Raw genomic sequence first — 16,892 nt, 5'->3', positions numbered from 1 at the left:
GCTGAGGCATTAACAGTTCTTGAAGCAATTCAGATAGCAAGGAAGGAGAATATGAACAATCTTCAAATTTAAGGGGACCGCCTCAATGTCATTAATGCCTTGAAAGGAAAAGTAGGGGTAATTAAATGGAAGAATAACTCAATCATTAGAAATTGTCTTGAGTGTCTAAATTTTTTTTAATAACTGGGAAGCCATTCATGTACCCAGAAATACATACTGGGCAACAGATATTTTAACTAAGAATGCAATTTCTACGTCGTCAAGGTCTTATTCAACTTCCGAAATTCCAATGTGATTAGAGATATTCTTATTAAAGAGAAACTTCATGTAATCAAGAATTGAAATATGAATGAAATTTATCTTTCCTATTAAAATAAAAATAGTATCCGGTCCACGGTGAGTCTGCATGACCGAATATAGTTGTAATCTTCCACGTATCCCACTTGTTTCTGTACCCCTCCTTCTACTTAAACTGACGGTGAAAAATATTCATTTTTTTTTCTAGCTAAGATGACAGTGAAAAAGAGTTGACTCTCCACCACATTCTAATTTCTATGTATGTACTACTCTTGAATCAAAGGTAGCTACTAAGCTACAGTTCTTCTTTATATATCAATCACCCTTTTGATCAAAAGAAAGCCTATATATATTTCAACATCCTACAATATTTTTTTTTTGTGCTCTGTGATTTCATTTCCTTCTCTCTGTCTAACTCTCCTCATTCAGTCACATTTTTGCAAAATACAACTGCTTATTAGGTGTTCACTGAAATATCCCACCCACTTTTGATTTTCTTCTTGTTGTTTTACACTCTGGGTTTTGAACGTTTGCTTGTGTTTTTGATGTAAATACCGGTTTTTGCAATCTGTGAGAATTCGGCCATTCTTTGATTGAAATCTTCTTGATTTTGTGATAAGATCTCAAATCATGTAAATTAGCCTTATTTAGTGAGTGAGTAGTTTTGTTCTTTCATTTTCCCGTCATTTTGATTGTTTACTTGTGTTTTTATGTAAACCAAAGAATTTGCCATTCTTTGATTGAATCTTCTTGATTTTGTGATACTAAGATCTGATTAAATCATGTAAATTAGCCTTATCTTGTGAGCGAGTTTTGTTCTTTGGTTTTGCTGTCTCATTACAACTTCTGTCAAGTACAATCTGATATATCATGTAATTTCTCTAGAAATCAGTTTGTTCTCTGTATATCCCTTTTAGCTATATAAAACTTTTCTTAGTTTTAACCCAAACACATTATTGTACAAACAAATCCATGGAGGAGACTTTTGTTCCTTTTCAAGGAATCAAGAATGATATTAGAGGAAGGCTGAAATGCTACAAACAAGATTGGACTAGTGGCTTAAGTGCTGGTATAAGGTGTGTGTACTAATTCTACTTACTTATATGGAGAAATTTGGTACCGAGATTATGATAATTTAGCCATATACTCTCTGTGTGTTTGCAGAATTTTGGCTCCTACAACATTTATATTTTTCGCTTCAGCAATACCAGTTATTTCGTTCGGTGAACAATTGGACAAAAGCACTGGTAAATCCGATCAAACTATCTTGTAATTGCTTTTGGTAACTTTTATTTTGGAGCATGCTATGAATTCTTTGGATGGAAAAATAAGTCGTCATTGACTAAGCTTATGAGAAAGTATAGAATGGCTAGCTTATGTATGTGAGTTGGATCTGTACTGGCAGATGGAGTTCTGACTGCAGTTCAAACGCTAGCATCGACTGCACTTTGTGGAATCATACATTCACTTATTGGAGGTCAGCCTTTGCTGATTCTCGGAGTAGCTGAGCCTACAGTGCTTATGTACACTTTCATGTTCAATTTTGTCAAAGATAGACCTGAATTGGGACCAAAGCTCTTCCTTGCATGGTCTGCGTGGTAAGCTATCCCTATCTCTTGTTTATGAATGGTGAATGCAGGGTTTGGGTATTCTAATATGAATGGTCTGTGGCGTAGAACTTACATGATTCTTGGAATGGCCAGGGTATGTGTATGGACTGCAGCCTTGCTATTTATACTGGCTGTCTTGGGGGCTTGCTCCATCATCAATAGGTTCACTCGTGTCGCTGGAGAACTTTTTGGTCTGCTTATTGCGATGCTCTTTATGCAGGAAGCAATTAGAGTAAGAAAAATGAATCACAATATTTTTTATGGATATTTCACATCACTTGATTTTTACTTGTGATGTGTATTTTCTGTTGTGTAGGGGATTGTTGATGAATTTCGTGTACCAAAAAGAGAAAATCCGAACCTACCAGAGTTTAGTCCGTCATGGAGATTTTCAAATGGGATGTTTGCGTTACTTATGTCATTTGGTTTGCTGCTCACTGGATTGAAAAGTCGAAAAGCACGATCATGGAGATATGGCTCTGGTAAGTGTATCTAGCTAGCTATGTATAAGAGTTTGATTTTTCTTTAGTTTCTTAGTGCTTGCTCCTTAAATTTGTTCGCAAAGAAACATTCATCTTCTATATGGAAAGCCTGACATTAGTTTCTTTTCACAGGGTGGATTCGAGGTATCATTGCAGACTATGGTGTGCCTTTGATGGTTCTTGTTTGGACAGCTATTTCATATATCCCAGCCAATCATGTTCCACATGGTATCCCTAGACGGCTCTACAGCCCAAATCCGTGGTCGCCTGGTGCCTATGCGAACTGGACCGTCGTCAAGGTATACAATTTCTTCAGTATCATTTACTTTGTTTAGACTGAGGATATGTATTTCTAAAGTGTTTTGCCCTGGCTTCGCAGGACATGCTAAATGTGCCTATCTTTTATATAATCGGCGCTTTTGTCCCAGCAACGATGATCGCAGTGCTTTATTATTTTGACCATAGTGTAGCATCTCAACTTGCACAGCAAAGCGAGTTCAATTTGAGAAAACCATCTTCTTTCCATTACGATTTACTTCTTTTAGGATTCCTGGTAAACATCTAATTAATCTCTTCTTTTTCCTGCATTTTTTTTTCATTCTCCATTTGGTATCCCACGCAAATTGATGGTTCCGGTTTGCAGACTCTATTATGTGGTCTTCTTGGTATCCCACCGTCGAATGGCGTCATCCCACAATCTCCAATGCATACAAAGAGTCTTGCCACTCTCAAACACCAGGTAATTAAGCTAGCGCTAGCTATCCAAACGTCTGACCAAGTAACTACTTAAAACTTTTACCTTACATGAACTTCTATTCGATTTTGCAGTTGCTTCGCGATAAGCTAGTGGACACGGCAAAGAAAAGTATTGAGGATAATGCAAGTTTGGGAGAAGTCTATGGCAATATGCAAGAAGCTTATAAACAGATGCAGACTCCATTAATCTACCAAGAACCATCAGCTCGAGTAAGAGAACTACACATTTCTTTGTTTTGATTTCTATTCGATACATGGCAATTAGACAAGTCTTTTGTGATATTACTGTGGAGTAAAATTCATAATTACAAGTCATTAACAGTAATGCTAATGTCCGAATAATGTTTTCTTCAGCAAGGATTAAAGGAATTAAAAGAGACAACTATTCAGTTAGCTACATCAACAATGGGAAATATTGACGCCCCGGTTGATGAGACGGTATTTGATGTTGAAAAAGAGATTGATGATCTGTTACCCATCGAGGTCAAAGAACAACGGGTTAGTAACTTGCTTCAATCAACAATGGTGGGAGGCTGTGTTGCAGCTATGCCTATACTTAAAATGATTCCAACCTCTGTACTTTCGGGTTATTTCGCCTTTATGGCCATTGAGAGCTTACCAGGAAACCAGTTCTGGGAGAGATTCTTACTAACCTTCACTGCTCCAAGTAGAAGATTCATGTAAAAATTCTTGCCATCACTCTTTTATCTTTTGTGGTTCGTTGCGTTTCATTTCCACCTTCATTTTCATATAACCCTTTTTTTTTTTGTTTCTTGTTTCAGGGTTCTTGAGGAGTACCATGCCACTTTTGTAGAAACTGTACCTTTCAAAACAATTTTGGCTTTCACATTATTTCAGACAACTTACTTACTAATTTGTTTCGGGATTACATGGATTCCAATAGCCGGGGTGTTATTCCCCTTAATGATCATGCTATTGGTTCCTGTAAGACAATACATACTCCCCAAATTTTTCAAAGGGGCACACCTTCAAGATTTAGATGCAGCAGAATACGAAGAAGCACCCGCTATACCGTTCAACCTCTTATGCGTAAGATTATTACCCATGTAACCTATTTATGAGTGAATAATGAAGTTATTGTATACTGAAAATTTAAACGTTTCTTAATATCAGGAGGGAAAGCTTTCTAAAGCTCCTTGTGCAGACGATCCAGAGATTCTGGATGAGATGCTTACGCGAAGCCGTGGTGAAGTTCGTCACATGTACAGTCCTAAGATAACAAGCTCCAGCACAACCCCAAGAAACCGGAAAAGCTTCACGGACAAATCTCACACTAGTCCTCGCGTGTATGAACTAGGAGGAAGCTCTAGTTTTGGTGGGATAATGTCAGTTAGTCCGAGGGTCGACGGAGAAATGAAAACGCCATCTAAATTGGGACGAGACCCAACTCCATAAGGCCAAAAAACTTAAATACTTGTACTAGCTTTATGTATGTGCGTGGTTTCTTCTTTTGGCTGCTTTAGCCTTTTCTTCTTATTTGTTAGGCTTGGTTAATTATGTTGTGGTTTGGCTTAAGCGTTTGTTGTGGAATATTCTTCTGTACGTGTTGTAACATACTTACTCCATTCCAGGAAAAGTGATATTTTTACCTTTTCAACTTGACCTTTTTAAGGCAAAAATGAAGGAATAAAAGTATCAATTTTCCTGAAACGGAGATAGTATATTTAATCTAGTAATGATTTGCAAGAATGTATAAGTGAACAACCTATAAGACTCTATGTTATCTTTCTAGCTAGACAATCATAGCTAGCTAGTTGTAGACATTCTTCGATTCATGATCGATAATGTGAGAGACGTTTGAAGTGAAAATCTGCAACAGAACAAAAAGATAAAGCTGAAAAGAAGAGAGAAATGATGATGTTTATGAAGAAAGTAATGGATGTAATTCATCCATTGGTTGAATTCCTGTAAATTAAGATGACATTGATTGAAGAAAGTAGTGGCCAAACTCAAACTAATCCTCCACCGCCCAGTTCTTAAACACTGGATGGAGGGTCTCAAAAATCTCAATCACAGAGGGTTTTACATTTTGGATGTTGCTTTCAAACCCATTGACCTGAAGTTTTTTGTTTGTTCGAGTGTGACAAGAAAATTTTTAGAAAAAAAACAACAAAAGTTTACTGTTGACAGTGGTATTTGAACCCACGCCTTTTCGGACGAGCGCCTTAGACCAACTCGGCCATATCAACTTTGTTGGTAATTTGTCGATTTCACATACCAGGACATGTGGGATTGAGCTAGCTATATCCACTAGGCATGTCTGATCTCATAAAAGGGTAATAAGAACGGACTAGTTTGGTTTGGGTTGGGATTTATGTATTAATTATTTATTTACATCATTATAGAATTAGGTAATTCTTATTTCAGGATTTCTCTAAATAATATAAGTGAAAAACTGAGCTAGTCTTGCTTATTAAGCAGGAAATTGTACTTTGGTCTCATGAAAATAATACTTTTAGACATATTCATGTAAGGTCTATATTGTTTAACTGGAAAACTGTTCTACACTCATAGTACAAGTATCCGAACTTTTTCCAGGGTTGTAAATAACTTTTCCTCTTTAATATAAACTTTTCTTTTCAAAAAAAAAAGAAAAATATTTCTCTAAATAAGTAAAGAAGTTGATGTTTTACTGGAAATTGGTTTTCCACGAGCCCTGTAAATATTCGGTTCTCTCAATACATGACAACTTCTTATACGCAAGTCCTGCTTTCTTCTTCTTCTTGTTCGAAAACAAGAAGGGGTTCGACTCTGATGGATAGTTTTCACCTTCTCCCAGAAGAGATTATAACAGATATTCTTACTCGTTTACCCGCTGAATCAGTTCTAGGCTGCAAGGTAGTATCCAAAGCATGGAGAAACCACATTCAAGATCAATTATTCTCCCGGATGCACTATAATCGTCTAAATCATTATGCTTCTGATTCTAGTAAGTTGGATTTTATTGCCTTTCTCTAGTAATAAACAGCTCCACTATTTTGAATATATTGAGAATCATAAGACACCCATTGACGGTAGGATAATAAATATTAATCCATTTATGCGTAAGAGTACCCTAGTTGGTTCTTGTAATGGTTTGATATGTATTCAGTATGGGAATCATAGATTCTCCGTTCGTAAACCCATGACAAAGAGTACGTTACAATTCCTAAACCTAAGATAAACTTTCCATATGAATATTATTCGTCGTGTGGATTTGGCTACCTTCCCTCAACCAATGAGTACAAAGTTGTCACACTGTATAGAAAACCCAACTCTGTAAAGTTTTCATCGATGGTATATACTCTACGTAGTGGAGAGTTTGATTCTAGACTTTTTGGCGACAGAGGTGTCTATGTGAATGGAGCTGTTTACTGGAGAATCTTTACTTCTCTGTTTTCTCCGCTGTCGATTGTTGGATTATTCAGTCTGAAAGTTTTTGATGGTTTTTTCGTTTTCCAAAAAGATGTGAAGAGGAATTCGAAATTGCGGAACTAGGGCTCTATGGAGTCTGGATCCCCTCCTATACGGAAAGATATCGAGGTGAGATGGCAAGCCAGCAACAGAGAGAACGTCTTCTCATAACTTGGATGGTGAGGAACGTTTAGATCAGGATAAAAAGAGTCGCCGTGGGTTGAAGGATGCTTTACCTCTTGAGACTACACTTGTGCCTGAGTCGAAGATTGAACCTGATAATGTGAACAAAGAGTTGAGCAAGAGTGCTGATGGAAAGGATGGCGCCAAACATTCTTCTGGGGCTACTGAGATCCCTCGATCTGGGTCATTTTTTGAGCATGATGAACGTGGTAGTGCGGCACAAGGTGGCCGAAGCTTTGGTCGCAGAGATAGCTCCGATACCAAATTTGTTGGCGCAATGCGAAAATGTGATGAGTTTATGGAAATGATTTTGGAAGAGAGGTTGGTTAATTGAAAGTGAGGCTTTGATTAGTATGAAAATGAAAACGTTACAAGAGGCTTGTGTAGCAACTTTGGCTTACACTAGTTGTTTACAAAGAGGTACTTTGGCTCTTACTCTAACTCTAGCTCTCACTCTACTCTTATTCTTGTTTACTCACTTGAGTTTTTGGATGCTTTACAAAATGACCCAGACTTGCCTATTTATAGGCTTTGTACACCGACCACTAAGAATCATCTAGACACAGGAAAAACTAGAGCTAAGTGACCGACCAAGGGGAGAAAATTCTAGAGACTGAATTCTCTGGATAACACGTGAGTGAAAAAAGGCCTTGAAGACTCTAGAGCCTGAATACTCTAGACTTTACTGGGCTTTGCTTAGTGTAGATGATATGGCTTCTTTGACCGTCCAAGTATCTAGATTATTCTAGATTAAATCACAAATTAACTATTAGTTTTAACACCCCCTCTTAATTTGTGATGTTGAGACGGTCTCTAAAATGATTGAACTTATCTACCGTGACTGCTTTTGTGAATATGTCAGCATTCTGTTCTTGTGTCGGACAGAATTGGAGTTCGATTTCTTTATTTTCCACAAATTCTCTGATGAAGTGGTGTCGTAGCTCTATGTGCTTCATCCTTCCGTGGAAGACTGGATTTCTTGTCATTGCAATTGTAGACAAGTTGTCACAGTAGATAGTTGTCGGCTGCTTTTGCCTTTGTTGTAGGTCGGTCATTATTCTTCTCAACCATATTGCTTCACATGCTGCACTTCACTAGTACAATAATGGGTTATAGTCACGGTTGCCCTCGTCACGGTTTAACCTATAAACGTAACCAAAAATGTGCTGGTCTCGGACTATTGTAAAATCGTGGCCATTCTTCAACTCTTTGGACACGGGGTCATTTTGACCGTGTTTAATATTCATTGTCTAAGACACGTATACATTAAAGGTTACCCATTATCGATGGGCACTTCTCCACCTCCTGATTTATCTCATCTCATTCCCTCTTTCTAGCCAAACAGTTTTGGAAACCACACGATTACATGAACCCCAACTGCAATTTCTTTGCTCTAATGTCATCTTTATGTCTAGAAAACCAGACAATTCTTTCTACTTCTTCTCGGAATTTAATCTCTTAGATAATTAGGGTTTTTATACTTTACAGTTTCTTCCTCTTAGATAAAATTGACCTTCTGAGTTACTCGATTATGTTTTGATGATGGTGATAAAGAATCTAAGCAGGTAGTGTGATCTATTACATGGTTTTTTGGGGGTTTAATTTGAAATCATTTTTAATGAAATCCTCCTCGATGCCTATAACTTTTGTGGTAAGCCCTGAATTTCCCTTTAAATCATTTTTTTTATTTTGATTTGACTTATTCCTCGTAATTCCGTCGATTTACCTTGTAATTCCAGTTTTCTTTTAGTGTTTTGTTTCTTGATTTTTTGATTCTACAGTGAAGGCTCTGATTGAACTTCAATGGTTGCTTCCTGAGTGCGGTTCTCAGTAGCACACTTTCTTCTATGTTTGTGGTTTTTGTATACCATCTAGTTTTATTAACTTTTAAATTCTGGCTTCTCCACAAGGTTCACACCCTTCCAACCATTTTCATGGATGAAGTTTGGCAGTACTGGATCTCTGAGTTCTGGCTCGTATGGAATTTGGAAATGGTAATGGCGATAGTGATCTTTGAAGTTATCAGATGGGCCATTAACCACTGACTTGCCGTGCATAACTGGCTCGATTATTTTATTTTCCTTTTAACAAGTTTTTTCTCGATTAAAATCTAATATTTCTTCCTTCCTTTTTTCTTTTTCTTTCTTCATTGATGTACACAATTTGAATTCAGAAACATTCCCACATTTTACAGGATTGCTCAGAAGTTTTGCAGCCACGAAGTGGATACGATTTTAAGTGACTGGTTGTTTCCTATGTCTTACTGTACTGTTCAACAAACTACTGATACAGAAAACCCTTGTGTCATATCCCTATAAGAACTACTATCTACTCTTATGACGTTTCTTTGTGTATACACTTTGCAGAGTTGATATCTGGTCATTTGGGATAAAATGCTTTAAAGTTGGCCCATGGTCATGCTCCCTAGTCCGCTCTCTAAGTACCCTCCAATAAAGGTAAACCAGTATTCTGAATGCTTTTGTATAATTGTTTCAGTATTTCGGAAAAGCTTTTGACTTGTGTCTGTCTTGGTGGTCTTTGTTGAATGTACTGCATCAACATACTTGCATCATAATATATATTGTGTGGATCAGCTTCCTCCTGACGGCTGTAGTTCCCTTTAGTTGAGTGAATTTTAGCAACCAACCTGTAACCAGAGAACGAATAAAATAGTCAACTTGGGTACTCAAGTATGGTGTGTTCGGTAGAATTTAAATAAAATAGTCAAAATAATTTTGGTACTCCCTCAGGTGGTTGGAACTGCGGTTCTTTTGAACAACTGGCTATCTGATTTAGGCTTACAATGGTTATCCACCATGAAAAGATGTTGTGTTAAATTCAGATCATGAAGCTTATATGCTGAACTTATGACAAACAAATTGTTTCCTTCATTTTGTCGTGGATATATCAGACCACTAACATCATCTGTACTGTTTAATCTAAAACTTTGATAAAGCAATGACACCAATTTGGCTACATTTCAGGAACTTCTGGAAAAGTGTATGCAGAGAGGCAATATGCCATTCAATTCCAGGCACCCCAAGTTTCTAATCCAGATGCCAAACATGTGATAATACAGATGTCACAATGCTATGTCTGAGATTTAAATTCACTAAGAAACTTAAACGCACAAAGTATATTCGCGTAAAGGTATTTCATTGATATATTCCTATGATCTCAATGAGTTTCTCTTTGGATAAAGAAACCTGTGAATGCTCTCAGTAAGACTGGCATGGAAGCGCCAGACATTCTGTTGGGAGTGAATGTGTGCTCAATTATCACCAATTTCCATTGGGTAATAGTCATTAAAATTACTATCAGTATTGTAAATAGGATTTCATCATTTCTTTCTTATTCATTCTCTGTCTTTGTGAACAGTAGGCTATATTTGTTGATTGATTTATAATTTAATAAAAATTCAATTTTATTACTTTTTTGAAGATTTTTATGGGAACAATATTAATCTAAAAAACTGTGGACACTTAATATCCCCGCATGGAGATGCTTGGTTTGGACACGGTGAGTTTCACAATCCAAGACCATTACATAGATTGATCACGGAGTGAAATGTACTCCGAGACCAATGAGAAAGTTTGGACACGGTGAATCTAAATATTCTGTGTCTAAACCACAAACTTGTCACGGGTGAAATAAAATACATGACTAAATAGAAATAGTGGTCCCGGTGAAACACCGTGACCAAATGACATACTTTTGGCCTCGCAGCCTTTGGACACGTAATCTCAAAAAATGGAATACCGTGACCATAGACTTTTGGTCACGGTAAATTACTGTGACGAAAAGATATTTTTCTACTAGTGCTTGTTGATGCGTACTCTGCTTCGGCTGATGATAGTGCCACTGTACTTTGTTTTTTAGAACTCCAAGAGATAACTTTTGTTCCCATACAAAAAACATAGCCTGATGTGCTCTTTCGGTCTTCAATAGAACCTGCACAATCGCTATCTGTGAAGCCAATTAAATCATTATCTTTTTCTCTTGTATACTTGATGCCAAAATCCTTCGTTCCCTTGATATACCGAAGAATTCTCTTTGCGGCTGCATAGTGTAACTTGCTTGGCTCGCTCATAAACCGAGAAACAATACTGGTTGCATTGACGATGTCTGGCCTTGTATTTGTTAAGTAGATCAGTGAGCCGACTAGACTTCTGAATAAAGTTGGATCAACTTTTGTCGCTCCATCATTTTTTACCAATTTCTCATTGGTACCCATTGGAGTTGCAATTGGTTTGCAATCCATCATGTTGAACCTTTTCAGTAAGTCTCCTGCATATTTTTCTTGGGAGATGAATATTTCTTCTGGAGATTGTTTTACTTGAATCCCAAGAAAATATCGCATAAGTCCTAAGTCTGTCATCTCATATTCTTTCATCATCCCCTTTTTAAATTTTTCTGCCATCTCTTGTTTTGTACTGGCATAAATTAAATCATCGACGTAGAGACAGACGATTAGAAAATCCGTACCTTGTTTTTTGATGTAGAGTGATGGCTCACTTGGACTTTTATCAAATCCATTATCTCAGAAATACTTGTCGATTTTGTTGTTCCATGCACGCGGTGCTTGCTTGAGACCATATAGTGCTTTGGGGAGACGATATACCATTTTTTCTTTTCCTTTGCGGACATATCCTTGAGGTTGTTCGACGTACACCTCTTCTTCAAGTTCTCCGTTTAGGAACACAGACTTTACATCCAATTGGTTTACCTTCATTTTTAGTTGAGCTGCCAAAGCTAACACCATTCGTATTGTTTCCATGCGAGCGACTGGGGCGAATGTCTCGTAGTAGTCAATTCCTGGTTGCTGGGAATATCCTTTTGCAACTAGCCTTGCCTTATGCTTTTGAATTGAACCTTGTTCATTATACTTTGTCTTTTAGACCCATTTAAGACCAATTATTTATTTATCAATTGGCTGATTGACCAGCTCCCATGCCTTATTTTTCTCGATCACTCGCATTTCTTCATCCATGGCATGTCTTCATTTTTCTTCTTTTGCCGCTTCCTCATATTTTTGAGGTTCTAGTGCTATAAATGCACAATTAGATGTATCGTAAATATCTCTTAGGGAACGCACCTTTCTAGGTGGGGCACTTTCTTCCGATGAACTTGGACTTTGTTGTGTTGGACTAGGAGATCGCGGGCTTGCTGGTGGAGTACTTTCTTCTTGACGTGGCTGATCTGGCTCGTCTTCGATGAGTAGTGGCAACTCGTAGTTTTTTGATTCATCATTCCAATCCCATGATTTGAATTCATCAAAAATAACATCTCTTGAAATTACCAGTTCTTTATGTTCCTGGCCTAGCTCAAAATTTATTAAGTGTTGGGATACATTTTAGAGACCGAAAGAGCACATCAGGCTATGTTTTTTGTATGGGAACAAAAGTTATCTCTTGGGGTTCTAAAAAACAAAGTACAGTGGCACTATCATCAGCCGAAGCAGAGTACATAGCATCAACAAGTGCAGCATGTGAAGCAATATGGTTGAGAAGAATAATGACCGACCTACAACAAAGGCAAAAGCAGCCGACAACTATCTACTGTGACAACTTGTCTACAATTGCAATGACAAGAAATCCAGTCTTCCACGGAAGGACGAAGCACATAGAGCTACGGCACCACTTCATTAGAGAATTAGTGGAAAATAAAGAAATCGAACTCCAATTCTGTCCGACACAAGAACAGAATGCTGACATATTCACAAAAGCAGTCACGGTAGATAAGTTCAATCATTTTAGAGACCGTCTCAACATCACAAATTAAGAGGGGGTGTTAAAACTAATAGTTAATTTGTGATTTAATATAGAATAATCTAGATACTTGGACGGTCAAAGAAGTCATATCATCTACACTAAGCAAAGCCAGTAAAGTCTAGAGTATTCAGGCTCTAGAGTCTTCAAGGCCTTTTTTCACTCACGTGTTATCCAGAGAATTCAGACTCTAGAATTTTCTCCCCTTGGTCGGTCACTTAGTTCTAGTTTTTTTTTCTGTGTCTAGATGATTCTTAGTGGTCGGTGTACAAAGCCTATAAATAGGCAAGTCTGGGTCATTTTGTAAAGCATCCAAAAACTCAAGTGAGTAAACAAGAGTAAGAGTTGAGTGAGAGCTAGAGTTAGAGTAAGAGCCAAAGTGCCTCTTTGTAAACAACTAGTGTAAGTCAAAGTTGCTACACAAGCCTCTTGTAACGTTTTCATTTTCATACTAATCAAATCCTCACTTTCAATTAACCAACCTCTCTTCCAAAATCATTTCCATAAACCCATCACATTTTCGCATTGCGCCAACAAAAAACACTTTAGAACGGGAGATTGTGGTATTCGATTTGTCTGATGAAAACTTTTAACGGTTTCCACTACTAGACAATGACTATTTGTGTCGGACAAAGAAATAGGGATTTTAGGTGAGTGTTTGTTCTTTACCCAGTCAAATTACGATCGAAACAACCGGAAAACATGTTATGACGGATGGCTATATACAAAGAAGAACGATAATCATCATGACATGAATCTGAATGAGGAACAATACGTGTCTTTGGGTTGGACTAAAGAGTTCACATTACTTCCAGATGCTCAACTATTAGGAATCACAAAGAGCGGCTGTGTTTTAAGTTACACTGCTGATTATCTCAATATTTACGACCCAAAAACGAAAAAGCTGGTGGATTTTAAGTTGAGCTCCCACATGCAACAGTTTCGTCTAGTTCTGCCACACCTGAACTCAGTAGTTTCGTTGAAAGGACTAGGAGAGGAAGGTGAAAAAAAAATTAGGGTTTGTTAAAATTAAGAAGCCAAATAAGCGCAGCTGTTCATAATTCAATGAGATCTCTGGGTCATATATGAACTGGTAATCTTCTTCTTTCTAGATTTTTGAAGAAATATTACATACGGTTTGCTTCTAGATTTTTAAACTATCTCAACTTCAACATTCTTTATTTGGTTATGCTCTATTTATTTTAGTAGATTCGATTCTTTTTTGTTTTCTGGAGTAGGATAAATACATGCAGGAAAAATCATGGGGTGTGAGAGCTTTCGCAGTAGTCCTCAATAATGAGATACATAAATCATGGACAAATTTTGGGGTGCAAAAATTATGAAGGGGAGCCGAGATCCCATGTATCTATTGTGGAAATGTGCGTCCTCTCAATACCCTTATTTAATTGAAAATTTGAAAACTAAGTCAAGGTAATGGGAGTTAGATCCTTGGAACTCAATACCCTCTGGAAGCTGGTTCAAAGGACTGGAAATGACCAACAGCAAAGTAAAAACAGTAAACAAAGTATGGGTGCTGGTCCTGCTGGACTTGCAATCCTCTTGGCTTCATTTACAAAAACTAGAATAATTAAGAAAAAATCAAGAATGATTTGTTGACAGTGGGATCTGAACACACGCCCTTTCGGACCAGCGTCTTAGACCAACTCGGCCATATCAACGTTGTTGTCCTGTCTATTCAGGACCACTCCAACTTTCAAATCTAAGGCTGACATGAGTCATGAGCCCAGTGTGCCGAGAAACTTTATTTTCACTGAGGTTTAGGTCGGTGGGAGATGAGTTTGGAGCGTTAGATTTTAAGTTTAATTACGATGAGGGTATTTATGATTGTTTTGAAGATTCTAATAATGATTGGTATTGTGCACGCGATGTCAGCTATCTAGGCCGAGGTATCTCCGAAATTACCAGTTTCGGCCGTCAAGGGAGACAACATACACCATATCGGTGGTATTGTATTTGACCGGAAATTTCTGCCGTGATGACTCTAGACGAGATGGCCGAGATAACAAGGAACATAACCAAAGCCTGGCCTACCTACGCTCGAGCCCCCACGTAGAAATCTAAGTACCTTTTTACTATTTTATATCATCTCCGTTTAAGAAAAATAGACTGATTTCATGTATAAATATATGTGCAAAAGTTTAAGCCTAATAATTAGGTTTCATATTACGTAGAATTTAGTCAAGCCCACTCCTTGATGGGTTCTTAGTTCCGGATGACAATGAAAATTAACCTAAAGTATAAATATAGTTTAGATTCTTTAGATAGTTGATGAGGGTGATGAAAATTTACCTAAAGTACGAGGGTAGTTCGTTAAAATTAGTAAAAAGAAATGATCAAAGCCTTAAAAATAACATAGATTTAGTTTCTTCTCAATCTTAAGTTGATCCCTAAACGTTTGTAAAATGGATTATCTCTCACTCTCAGAGAGAACTTCATACAGATTCTGAGTTTACTTATATTTTGAATGAATACTAGTGTTTGAGAGTGAAAACGGTTTCTGCTGATTTTGGTAAAAGCCGTGCAGATGGTTCCCAGTCAGTTTCGACATCCCTACCGACTTTCAGTTCGTCCAATATGCGGGTACGTGTGATTTTCCTCTTGACTTTAGTTGGATCGTGCATATCCTTGTTTCTTTCCTGAGTATCCGTCTTTGTATCTCACCTAGGGTCTCAGCAGCGTGAACGCCTTTACCAAACTTGCAAGTAGTCATTAAACATCGCTTCTTGAGACGGAGGGTGGCAGTGCTGAGCCTATCCGTGGCGATGGGGAACCCGAGAAGGATGAAATCTTAGAGTACAGTGATGGCGAGAGTAGTTCTTCCGACAGCAGTGCCGAATTTTCCTCTAGCCAGTCTGAAAGCGAATCAGTGAGTCTCCCGGATGTTTTTTTTTCTTTCTCTTTGGAAAATATCTAATCCGTGATGTCATAGGGGGAAACCGTTTCTAAAGATGGACCTGAGACGGAGACTGGTGGTGATACAACTTTATCTCCAATTGTGGCAGCCGCACTGGGCGACCTTGGAATGGATGTTGATCGAGATGAAAACGTCGTTGTGACTCAGACAATGGAGAGTACTCCAGTGGCCGCAGGTGCAATTGTCGTTAGGAATCCCTTGCCGGTTGCTGATGTAGACACGAGCGCCACTTTCAACCTTCCATACCTAGTTCCTTATCCAGATCATGTGTTGATCGGGGGATTTAGCGTGCCAGCCAAACATGCGGTGCTATACACCAAGATATGGGAAAGCTACAGACATATCGCCACGACCAAGAAGGTTACTAGTCAATTTGTGTTGGTTAAGCGTGTGGAGGAAGCTTTGTCTTCGATTGACGACATGTGCAATGATGAGTGCCAAATAATGTATATATTTACCCCTTTTTGTTGGCATTTTAACTCATCTTTTGTGCATTAATTCTACATTTTATCCCATATTCTGTATTTTCATTGTTTTCAAGAATAAATATTTTTATTAATTAATTTTGCATTTTTAGGTAATAAATAAAGTTTGGATGAATCGCGGAGCGAAAAGAGCAGAAAAGTAGTGAAAAGCCGGGAGAAATCACGCAAGGAAGCCGCGAAGAATGGTGCGCACAACCTCATTTTCTATAACCAAAACCGCCTCCATCTTCAGCCGTCGGATTGGATCCATCTCATCATCCGATGGTCGCTCCTTCATCGCGCATCAAAATCTGAAGCTCCTGCAAAACACCATAGTGCCTAAATTCCAAGCCTTCAGATTAGATCATATTTAGATCCTACGGTCGCTTCTCTGCCTGTTCATCAAATATCGATACTTCCGGTTAACACTACAACACCTAACCTCGATCTTCACCGTTGATTTTGTTGTATCAAAGCATCCGACGGTCGCTACCAGACTCTTCAGGGATCACCGTCCGATTCACCTACCAGCTTCGCATCCAGTGACTCAGATTCGCCAACATCGAAATTTGATATCCCGCCTCACACACTAGCAACCTATACCTATACCCTAAACTCGACCCATTCTTCTCCTCTTTCTTTCTTCTTCTTCCCCACTCCTCTGCAGAAACCACCGTACACCACCACCTTCTCCACCTCTGTCACCACCTGCTCCGCCACCAACTCTCTGTCACCACGTCCATCAAAGTAACCAATACCATCAGTTTCCCTTCTCCTTAGCCACCTATTTTCTCAATTTCTGCACGTTCTCTATCAGAAACCCTAGCGTGCAAAATTGGTAAATTAGGTCGAAAGTGAGGAGCAATTGAAGACATGGAGAGGTAGAGGAGGACAAATAGAAGGATGGGTCGACGTGATGGAGCTGTTATTTCAAGGAATTAGGTGAGTTTCACCAAACCCTAGTTCTACTGTTTTGGGGGAAA

General features: G+C 38.2%; 1 protein-coding gene across 1 annotated transcript; it reads left to right on the top strand.

The window, feature by feature from the left end:
* Window positions 1-561: 561 nt before the first annotated feature.
* On the top strand, window positions 562-4,678 carry LOC113294662 (boron transporter 1-like). The gene is made up of 12 exons (XM_026543045.1): window positions 562-1,373; window positions 1,462-1,544; window positions 1,703-1,895; window positions 2,001-2,139; window positions 2,224-2,389; window positions 2,522-2,688; window positions 2,769-2,942; window positions 3,033-3,128; window positions 3,218-3,355; window positions 3,500-3,825; window positions 3,928-4,195; window positions 4,280-4,678. Exons 1-12 carry the CDS (start codon window positions 1,270-1,272, stop codon window positions 4,559-4,561), a joined length of 2,136 nt encoding a protein of 711 aa, XP_026398830.1. The 5' UTR covers window positions 562-1,269; the 3' UTR covers window positions 4,562-4,678.
* Window positions 4,679-16,892: the final 12,214 nt, after the last annotated feature.

Source organism: Papaver somniferum, chromosome 7 (assembly GCF_003573695.1).
Source record: "Papaver somniferum cultivar HN1 chromosome 7, ASM357369v1, whole genome shotgun sequence".
In the NCBI taxonomy this organism is placed as follows: domain Eukaryota; kingdom Viridiplantae; phylum Streptophyta; class Magnoliopsida; order Ranunculales; family Papaveraceae; genus Papaver; species Papaver somniferum.
Note: the sequence above shows the minus strand (reverse complement) of the source record. Positions and strands in the feature narration are given on the sequence as shown.

Coding starts and splice junctions, on each gene's coding strand:
- LOC113294662 (XM_026543045.1), top strand. CDS start 1,270: ATGGAGGAGACTTTTGTTCCTTTTCAAGGAATCAAGAATGATATTAGA. Junction 1,545..1,702: donor ACAATTGGACAAAAGCACTG/GTAAATCCGATC, acceptor CTGTACTGGCAG/ATGGAGTTCTGACTGCAGTT. Junction 2,140..2,223: donor TTATGCAGGAAGCAATTAGA/GTAAGAAAAATG, acceptor TCTGTTGTGTAG/GGGATTGTTGATGAATTTCG.